General features: G+C 30.9%; 1 protein-coding gene across 1 annotated transcript; it reads right to left on the bottom strand.

Moving 5' to 3' along the window:
• Nucleotides 1-481: 481 nt before the first annotated feature.
• On the bottom strand, nt 482-6,826 carry LOC104886819 (serine carboxypeptidase-like 27). The gene is made up of 9 exons (XM_010671342.4): nt 6,050-6,826; nt 5,814-5,909; nt 5,491-5,583; nt 5,152-5,237; nt 4,809-5,069; nt 3,312-3,439; nt 3,131-3,226; nt 2,310-2,415; nt 482-903 (listed from the first exon to the last, which is right to left on the bottom strand). Exons 1-9 carry the CDS (start codon nt 6,402-6,404, stop codon nt 754-756), a joined length of 1,371 nt encoding a protein of 456 aa, XP_010669644.1. The 5' UTR covers nt 6,405-6,826; the 3' UTR covers nt 482-753.
• Between the last annotated feature and the right edge of the window lie 3,519 nt (nt 6,827-10,345).

Here is a 10,345-nt window from a genome sequence, read left to right as displayed (position 1 = left end):
TAGCATAACTTTATTCTCTTAATTAATCTTACTCACTGATTTCAGGAACACTCAGTTCATATAAGTTAATTTCTTAGAGAATAAGTTCATGGGTAATAACAAGGACTATAAAGCTCGAAGTTTCAACTACAATAATTTATAATAAATTTAGATACATACAAACTTAATCATCTAACCGGACATATCATGTACATAGAACACCAAAAGGCTATCTATTTGCCTATTTGTTCATAAAGCCTTCCAAATCCATTGAGTATAATCCCGATATACCCGAGAGTATAACAAAGGCGTCGGAACACATCGTATAATGTTAGGCACCTAACATAACGGAAAAAACCAGCAACCATACCCCTTTCCACCTCAAATAATAAAACCTCAAAACTACAATAATTTCTAAATTTTCACTTCAGATAAATTCTTTTATGGCTTATATGGAACACTTTGCATTGACATCCATTATCATAAAGGAAAAAGGTTTAGATAAAAAAAAATTGCAAATATATATATATGAATGAGATTTTCATACAAAGAGCAGTCACTAATACAAGAGAAAAAGAAAAATAGAAGACTATGATACATTTCCTTCAGAGAAATAATCAGTAAAACTATGACCTAAACTTGTCCTGTTATAAAGCAAGAATAAGGGGGACGCTGCAAGAGAACAAAAAATTAACTTGTTTTTATTGCTGATCTTTTTCAGTGCCCCAATAAATGAGCAATTCTATAGTGGTTTATGTTTATAAATTAAGAAATTTAGATGCTTTGACTTGGCATAGACTTGTTCTTCAAAAAATGGTTGAAAAGAATAAAAGCTTGTCTTGGGCGATGAAGTGGTACTTCATGTCCTGCTCCTTTAATTGTCACAAATGTTAAACCTTCGTATACTTGACTCCATCCACCAACCTATCAAAATTCCACAACACAAAAGAGTCAATATAACCAGTGTACCATCACTACCATAGTACCATACTACCATGCATCACAATTCAAATTTCAACCATTACTTATATTTTCATCTTTCATATTTTTATTTTTGGATTAAGATTTTGTTCTGTTCAACTTATTTTGTCTTATCTTATCAAATTTTATCTTTTTTTTTTCTAATATGAGTGAAAATAAGTTAACATAACCTCTTATCTTATCTGATAAGATCTTATATATATATTTTTTTTTTGAATAGTGATAAGATCTTATATAAATTAAAATAAATTGAACAAAACCGGCCTTAAAAAAAAATATCCATACTAAAACTTGTCTTATTTATTGTAAAATTATAGCAATGTTTGTCTTGACCTTAGCTCGAAGTATATTTGTTGTTTTATGGATCAAATCTGAACATTGAAAATTTAAAAACTTCAAAATCAATTCTACGTCTTAGTAAAAATAGATTTTCGGAGATAAATAGTTCTAAAGAAAATTTCAACTCCCCAAATTGAATATTTCACAAATGATTTACGTGAGAAAATTCAGTACTAAATATGTAATGTTCGATTATTGTTTTAGTAGTACTCCCTCCGTCCCAAAATATAGTTTCCATTTCCCTTTTTTCACGGTAATTTATGCAAGTAGAATATAAGAAGGATAGTAAAGATTTTTTGTTTATTTAAATAAATATTGTATGGGAAAAGATGATTTTAGGAGAGAGAGTGGAGAATAATTGGTAAAAGAGTATTAATTGTAACATTTTGGTTGAATGAACAAAGGAAAAAACAAAATTCAAGAAGTAAATAAATGATGGGACACGGTTTTTCTAGACAAATTACGAAAAAATGTGGAACTAAATAAGGAAATGAAAACTACTCCCTCCGTCCCATAATATAGTGCTTCATTTCCATTTTGGGTGTCCCAAAATATAGTGCTTGGTTCTATATTTAATTCCATAATTTTTTGTGATTTGCCTAGAAAAATCGTGCCATCATTATTTGTTTGCTTCTTGAAAATAGTTTTTTTGCTTTGTTTATTCAACCCAAGGGTTGCATTTAATGCTCTTTCACCAATTATTCTTCATTCTCTCTCTAAGATCACCTTTTTCCACACAATATTTATTTTAATAATAAAAAGTTTTTACTTTCCTCTTAGATTCTATTTACCTTAATCCCCGTGAAAAAATGGAATCAAGCACTATATTATGGGACGGAGGGAGTATATTTTGGGACCCCCAAAATGGAAATGAGAACTATATTTTGGGACGGAGGGAGTATTAAATATTCCATTTTTGGTTATTAATTTAATAACCGCGTGTTTCGTAAATGATTGTGAATCACCCTGACATAACATAGCAGAAAAAAAAGTGATTTGTTGGTACTCACCCTTCCATTATCATACCAAGGGTACCAATTGGTCACAGTAGGGAGTTTCAATGCATCAATTGAATATCGAGTTGCAGTAATAGGTACTACAGCATCAGTGTCTCCGCTGCACATATAAAGAACCCAAAATCGACAAAAAACGAATAATTAGAAAACATAAATTTTTACAAGTTCATTCATGTCCTGAAATTTGATGATAACATCATACACTAAATTACTACTATGGACTATAATGTTGTTGATTGAAACTGATTTTACTGATTAAAACTAATTTCAATTTTGGTAATAAAGAAAAAAAAAAACTAATTCTTAATACCCAGAGACGTCTTACAATTTAGGGACATGTGCCATGTATTAAACATGATCCTATAGAAATATAAAACGGATCTCTAATAATTAGTTTAATTTTTTTTGTCAAAAATAGTTGAAAGATAAATTAGCATTCTTAAATACTTCAATGTTATTTTCATTTTCAACAAGGAGACAGCTTAGATTTAAAAGAAAGAATATATATTAAAGATACACCAAGGATAAAACTAGAATAAGCTACAAAATATGAAATATATATATAGATTAGCGGCAAAATTTTTGATTAACAAATGTATTTTCCATCTAAACTCAAAGAACTTAAAAAGTAAGAAAATAAAATATAAGTGGAGCCCTTAAAATTGGGGTCTGAGCGGTCACTCACTCTACTCATATGTCTGAGACTCTCAGTTAAATGTTAATACAACATGTATCTTAATACCCAAACAAAAAAAATGATTTAACATAGACAATTTTGTGTTAGGCTTAGAATATGAGACAGAAGAATAGTATACCTATATACCCATATCCTCAAACCAGCAGCAATGAGTTCTTGATATATGGGAAGCATTGTAAGTGGAGATTCAGACCAGTAATTTCCAACTATGTCACTGAAAAACATGAAGTTTGATCATGAATCCTGCATAAAAGCTAGTATGAAACTGTTGAGAAAAAATAGAAGAAATTAGCTCTAACCTGCAAGTGCTCCATGGATAAGAGATTTTGGTCGAATTAGCATGCAGAGCGAGTTGAACATCAGGACGATTGAAGTACTCGGTTGAGTACCTCTCAGTGCATGGATCATATGCTCTGCTCATCCAAGGCTGTTGAAAGAAAGCAACATTCAATACAAATAATCATGTAAATGTAATATACTAGTTATACATTTTTGGTGATATGAAGTATTACAAGATCCATATGCAGTAATAGAATTTTACTAAAGAACTTAATATGTAAGGTCATTTAATCTAGCAATATGCTTTAAACACAACGTTGACTATGACAAATGGCTCATATCATATACTCCCTTCGTTTCGTTTTAAATGCAAAAAAAAATATTTTATCTCACAAATAATACCTTTTTGTTGCATTTAAAACGAAAAGGAGGAAGTATAGATTTTTTGCTTTGTGCAAAATGATATGAACATCTAACAAGTTACTATCTCCGTTTCCTAAAGATCTTCCCTCTTTACGTTTAAGTGCGTTTCCAAAAGATCTTTCCTCTTTTACTTTATTCCTTATTTGGAAAAAAAATCCCCTTTTTACCCTTTCATGTCCTTATTGTTGAAACCCATTAAATGCCCACTTGTGAGTGTCCCACATTGGAGAAAGAGGAGAGAATAAACCACTTTATAAGATGAGGAGTCACTCCTCCTATCACCAATTGGTTTTAGGATGAAACCTCCTAACTTGTAAGTGGGCTAAACTCTCCTCCTCCTTATTGGGTTACCCAGGCCCATTTTCATACAATTCGAATATTAACACTTATGATATAGTCCATCATTACATTATTAATTCAATTTTACTCCATTTCTCTCTCCTACTTTAATCCTTTTTTATTTGTTTATTTATCTTAACCCCTTTCGATCTCCTACTTTACCCACCCCACACCCCCACACAAATGAATCCTCTCCTTGATATCTGTAGGAACAGTAACAAGGAAGATCTTGAGGAAACGGAGGTACTACATCCCTAACAGGGTATACATAATACATTTACCTATTTGTCTACTATATAAGGTTGAGAGAGGGGGGAAAAGTAAGGGCATTGTATTCTTTAGGGGAGAAAAGCAAGGGCATTGCAACCTTTTGACACGGTGTTAGTCACCTAACTCTTAATCGTTAGATATTAGGACCTTCTAACAGTAAAACTATAGAAGTTTTATGGTTTGCCATAATTTTGTTCACTTTGGTTTAATAAGAAAAACTAGACGAGTATGGCTAAACAGCAAACTAGTATTTGTTAAATAAACAAGAGTGAGGAGATGATATGTGTCCCATATAAGTGGAATTACCTAGATGTCTCCTCTATGGTTTGCTAACGAACAGTCTACCCTCAGTCCTAGTTGAACTCCTTTAACTAACTTCCCAAGATTTTATGATAATAATGGGGACACAAAACCCATTTAATTGCAACATATATACTCATAAGAACATTTGCTTTCAGTTGAAAATGCATAAGTATGTGACTTACATAGCGTCCGTTAAGGCTGCGCTTCATCGATGCTGTAGACTTGCAAGGACGAGTATAGATACTGTATGGATCGATGTTTCCGAACTCAGAATCAGCAGCTTCTAGAGCTGTATTGCATATAATTGATGGATGTTGAGATGATCCACTCAAACATGCAGTTCTAAGGGTTTTGTAGGTCGAATCTGATATCAGACCATGTGTCCACCAGTACTCAAATGTACCAATGTAGTCATAATAATCATCTGTAACAGCATTTCCCACCTGAAACAAATATAATTACATTACAATTTCTGGTTTCAGACATTTACCAGAAACAGAAAGCCAAAAAAAAAGGTGTATGTACCATAAATCCCTTGAAATTTATGAATGGTTCTGCAATTCCTTTGTTTCTTCTGTAGATAAGCTGGGACAACTGAGGAACATAATGGCCTAGAAAAAAGTTGAAGATGAGCAAAAGCTTTTATCAGATTGATTAATTAACATAATTATGGAACATAATTTATGTTACTCGGGCTCTTCATTTTACCTCAAGTACCCATGTTGGATTCCCAAAATCCCTTCATTTTGAGCCAAGAAGTACATAAAATTTTCGTATAATAGACAAGTTGGACACTTAGTATGTACTCGTATCCGACATGGGTACCCAAGTCCGACCAACATACTACATAATGAAGATTAGTACCTGCATAACTTTCCCCAGCAATGTAGAATTCTCTGTACTTGTACTGTGGGAACCTATTGAACCATCTAACAAGAAACTTATAGGAATCTTTAGCTGCAAATTATTATCAGACAAAAAGATCAGGAGCTATACAAGTTATAGATTCCTAAATTAAAGATACAACAGGATAATCCTCATATAATTCAGAACCTACTACTCTATAGTCAAGACTACATTCTATAATTAGAAAAAGTTGCAAGATTTGAACCCCACCTTAAAATCTGAACTTTACTTAGCAAACTACTACTACTATTAACAAAAAAAAAAGATGAGCTAATAATTACCTGTTCTGCTGTCACCAACAGTATACAAATCAGATGATCTGTTTGAGTATGAAAACCCAACTCCAGCTGGAGACTCAAGGAAAAGCAGATTTGCCTCTGCCCAATATATAAAAAGCAGATTAGACTCAACTAAATAATATTAATCACTAATTAAACATGGGATATAACATCATTATTAAAGTAAAAGTGCTAAACTTCACTCCATATATTAAAAAAAAAAAGCAAAAAAAACATACCATTGTTCCAAGAATATGGATTCAAGAAAAGGGTCTTGCCATCACTTTGAATATGAAAAGGACCAATTTCTTCCGCAGCACCATAAGCAATAGAAGAACAGCCAGGACCTCCATTGAGCCATAATACTAGTGGTTTAGTTTCTGGATTTGATGGTGATTCAGTCAACCAGTAAAACAATGTTCTACCAGCTGATTTATCCACTGTTACATAACCAGAATATTGTGCAAAATTTGTATTTTCTGGTTGACCTGGTAACCATGTTATCCTATCATTATTTTGATTGGCAATTGCAGCAGAAAAACAGCTCAAAAACAGCAAGAAAAAACATTTAAAAATGGTATTATAAATTTTCATGATATGTTAAAATGAAAAATAATCAAGACCCAGAAATTATCTCGGAAATGCAATTTCTGGGTTGCAAGAACTTTTGAGTAAAGATTTGAGCTTTACAAAAATAAAAAATGAAATTTGGTGAAAAAGTATCCAATGAACAGTTTGGAAAGAAGAAAAACGACCAATATACAGTAAGTAGGATCCCAATATAATTTATTTTTTTCTGGGATTTCAATGAGTTTTGTCAACTGGTGGCTGAGGAAGTGGAGAAAATGTGAAACACTAACTCCCAGCAACCAACCAATCAGAAAAAATCTAGGTAAAAATAAATGCAACCCAATATTTATAAATCCCAAAAATAAAATGGGTTTTGAATGATTTTATTAGTTGATATGTATTAATGTATATATACCAAAAAAAATGTGTGACATCAGAATGATGAATAGTAGTATAGTACTATAGCGCTATAGATGTAGTATATATAAGGAGACAGACAGAGAAAGAGACGGGGAAAGTGGTTGCTGAGTGAGTCGGTAATTCTTGGGTGTTACTCAAGTAAATGTAGTTTTAGTATATGTAAAAATATTGCATTTATATACGTTTGTTTCATATGATTATCGATTTTATATTTATATGATAGACCCAAACTTATTGATTGATAAATGTGTTGCGCAATAATGCAATGCAATGCAACTTTCTTAGGTGCTGCAATATTTTGATTTTTGGGGGTATTTGACTGAACAAGTAGAGCATGCACATGGTGGTTGATGTAAGAGGAAGCAAATTGCCAAATTATGGTGACGGTGATCCAATATCTTATCTTATAAAGTTTGAATGTTCATCTAATGGTAATTATTTTTTTGAAGGGTATGTAAGCAAGGGTAAGAACATGGAATCATGTAACACCATATTGTAACTTAAAAGATTGATTTGTGTAACTTAAAATGTTTGCAAAAAGAGCTGAAACATGAGTGCGGTATAGTTTTGAATTAATTAATAATTTTTAGTTTTGAAACAACCATTCGTATTTGAAATATCCGAGCTTATATACGATTAACTTGCACTTTGATCATAATTTTTGCTAAAACATGATCTTCAACCAAAACTAAGACCAATTGAAACTAAATTGTTGTATCTTTCAAATTGAAGCATATATTATAGGTTTCAAATAAGAATTAAGGTATAAGATACGGGGCTTGGAATTTACCAACATTATAGAGTATTGCACTTACATGGCTAGGCGAAATGGTGTGTTGGATTTCAGCAAACTATTTTATCTTTTTCTTTTTTTGAAGGATAAATTTCATTAGTTGAATGCCAAATAACATTTACACTAAGTATTACAGAAAAATGAGATGTAGTCAGATAATCCAAGATGAAATCAAATTTGTCTTCGAAGAAACTGCAATGAACCACATCAGGCAATACAACGCAGCCTCCTTGTATGAGCTTAATCAAGCAGCTCTTGATGGGGAAGAATATTCTTGATCTAACCATATATGTTGACTGCATTTAAGTTTTCAATACCTTTATGTTGATAGTCTTGAACTTCTACCAATAAGAACAATTTTAAATATCATCTTTTAAACCGTCATGTAGGAAGAAAATAAAAACAAATTCCCATGAAATGAGAAAAAGAACCCAAAAATTAGATAGAAAACTCTCAAAAAGAGAGACAATGAGAGATTATCAATAACAAAAGTAATAAAAACTAGAAGAAAAAAGAAAAATTAAGGAATCACTACCATCATAAGGATGGTGGCAATCCCGAAGAACAAGATTGGGGTTATTAAGGAGGAAGAGGAGAGAGAAGGCCGCTAGGGTTTTTCGATTAGTATATCTTTTCTTATTAAGACTTGCAATTCTGCATCTTCATGGTATTTTGGACCATAATACTCCACATATTTAATTACTAGCATTTTTTGCACGCGATGCGTGCTTGGATTTTTTTCAAAACAGAAACTCGATTTTTTTCGACGTATGTAAAAGTCAAAATTTGAACATTAGACATACAAAGTATAATTGTTTTTATTTACAAAATTTAATTGGTTTAGTCTCTGTCACTTAAGTCTCTCACCAGTCTTTTTTTTTTTTTTACTTTTCAAGGTCAAAATTCTATGAACAAAATAGAAATTTTATTGAATTTATCTCTGATTTCTAATATTATAATTTTTTAGTTGATTTTTGAATTAAGTACACTACTTCATATATTGTGAAGAAAGTGGACACTTGGATTTCAAGTCAAATTTTTGTGAGTATGTATTGACGTTGTAGTGTATTGGTTGTAGTTTGTAAGTTAATCTTTTGGTTTTTGTAAAGTTTCATCATTTGAGTGATTTGATAATGTAAATTATACAATTCTATGATTTTAGTTGACTTGTGAGTGATTGTTATAATTTTATTTCCAGTATTTTTATTTGAATCTCCCTTTGGTTTGTAAGTGGATTTGTAATTTAGAAAGGAAAAGGATAAAATAGTCTCTTCATTCGGGGACACCATAGCTCCCCTTCCCTTATATAATAGAGATATGTTGTACTTTAATTCTTGAATGATATTTTACATAAACCTTTTTACCTTGATAATTAATCGCTATAATATAATAGAAAGAGATAGGTCCAAATATATGTAAGAGTTTCATTATATATAGGAAACACTATGAAAAGTAAATAATTTTTTTTCCTCTCTAACTTCTAAATTATATTTTACTACAAATACACCTCAGTTTTTTTTCCTTGTCTAACTTCTAAATTTTGTTTGCACACATTGATATTTAAAAATTTCCATCATTTCAAATTTGGTCCTTTTCTAAATTTTAACACTTTTAGCTTCAATTATATTTGAAATGAAATTTTGATTTTTTCATACACAATTTGATATTGGAATTTTTTTTAGAAAAACAAAAATCGTTACTTTTTGCAAATTAATTTAGTTTTTTTTTTCTGAAAATGGATTTTTGCAAAAAATTGTTTGCAAAAAGTTTGATATTGTTTTGTTTTTCAAAATTTATTTCTGAACATGGATTTTTTGCAAAAGTTTTGGGCAAAAATTTAAATATTGGCATTTTTTTAGAAAAAACTAAATTTGTTTTATATGAAAATGAATTAAATTTAAGTCTGATTGTATAAAAGCCCTTTTGAACTCATTGTTGTCATCTCCATTTTTTTAACTACATAACAGTCAACTAATTTCCTATTGTTTATTTCAACTAATGTGAAATAATTTGGAAGTTCGCAAATTATGCCGATGGATGAATGTGTGATATCACCGTCAAAATCTTATGTTTTTCTCAAATTTGTGTTTATAGGTAACTTTTGTGAGTAATTGTGAATGGTTCTTGAGAACAGTGATTTGTAAGTAAATTTTTGTAGTAAATGTTTTTTATGTATTGATGTTCTAGATTATTAGTTTTACTTTGTATGTTAATTTTAAGTTTTAATAAAGTTTTTTGATTATTTGAATGATTTGCAACATGATTTTCTTAATTGTATGAGTGATTTGTAAAGTTTCTTCTTTTAAGTGATTTGTGAGTGATTTTGAGGATGTTGTAAATTAATTTTCGGTAGTTTTTTTTGAGTCTTGATTTTAATTTTGAAATTCCTTTTGTAATTTAGAAAGGAAAGGGGGGTAAAATAGTCAGTTCAAAAGAGGACACCATAGCTCCCCCTTCCCTTATATAATAGAGATTTGATAATAATATTATACATAGGGCCTGTTCTCTTCGGCATAAAACAGCTGAACTGAACTGAACTGAACTGAGCTGAACTGAATTGAATTGAACTGAACTGATCTGATCTGAACTGAACTGAACTGAATTGAACTGAACTGAACTGAACTAAATTGAACAGAAATGAATAGTGATATGTGAGAGTAAAAGTATTGTCAAGAGCTGAACTGAACTGAACTGGTCTGAACTGAACTGAATTGAACTGAACTGAATTGAATTGAACTGAACTGATCTGAAC

Source organism: Beta vulgaris, chromosome 2 (genome assembly GCF_026745355.1).
Source record: "Beta vulgaris subsp. vulgaris cultivar EL10 chromosome 2, EL10.2, whole genome shotgun sequence".
NCBI classification, from domain to species: domain Eukaryota; kingdom Viridiplantae; phylum Streptophyta; class Magnoliopsida; order Caryophyllales; family Amaranthaceae; genus Beta; species Beta vulgaris.
The sequence above is the reverse complement of the archived record's forward strand: the minus strand, read 5'-3'. Positions and strand labels throughout refer to the sequence as shown.

Excerpts from the sequence above, each read along its gene's own strand:
- LOC104886819 (XM_010671342.4), bottom strand. The coding sequence starts at position 6,404 with ATGAAAATTTATAATACCATTTTTAAATGTTTTTTCTTGCTGTTTTTG. Across the intron at positions 5,910-6,049 it reads TCCATATTCTTGGAACAATG|AGGCAAATCTGCTTTTCCTT; the intron begins GTATGTTTTTTT and ends TATATTGGGCAG. Across the intron at positions 5,070-5,151 it reads TAAATTTCAAGGGATTTATG|GTGGGAAATGCTGTTACAGA; the intron begins GTACATACACCT and ends TATTTGTTTCAG.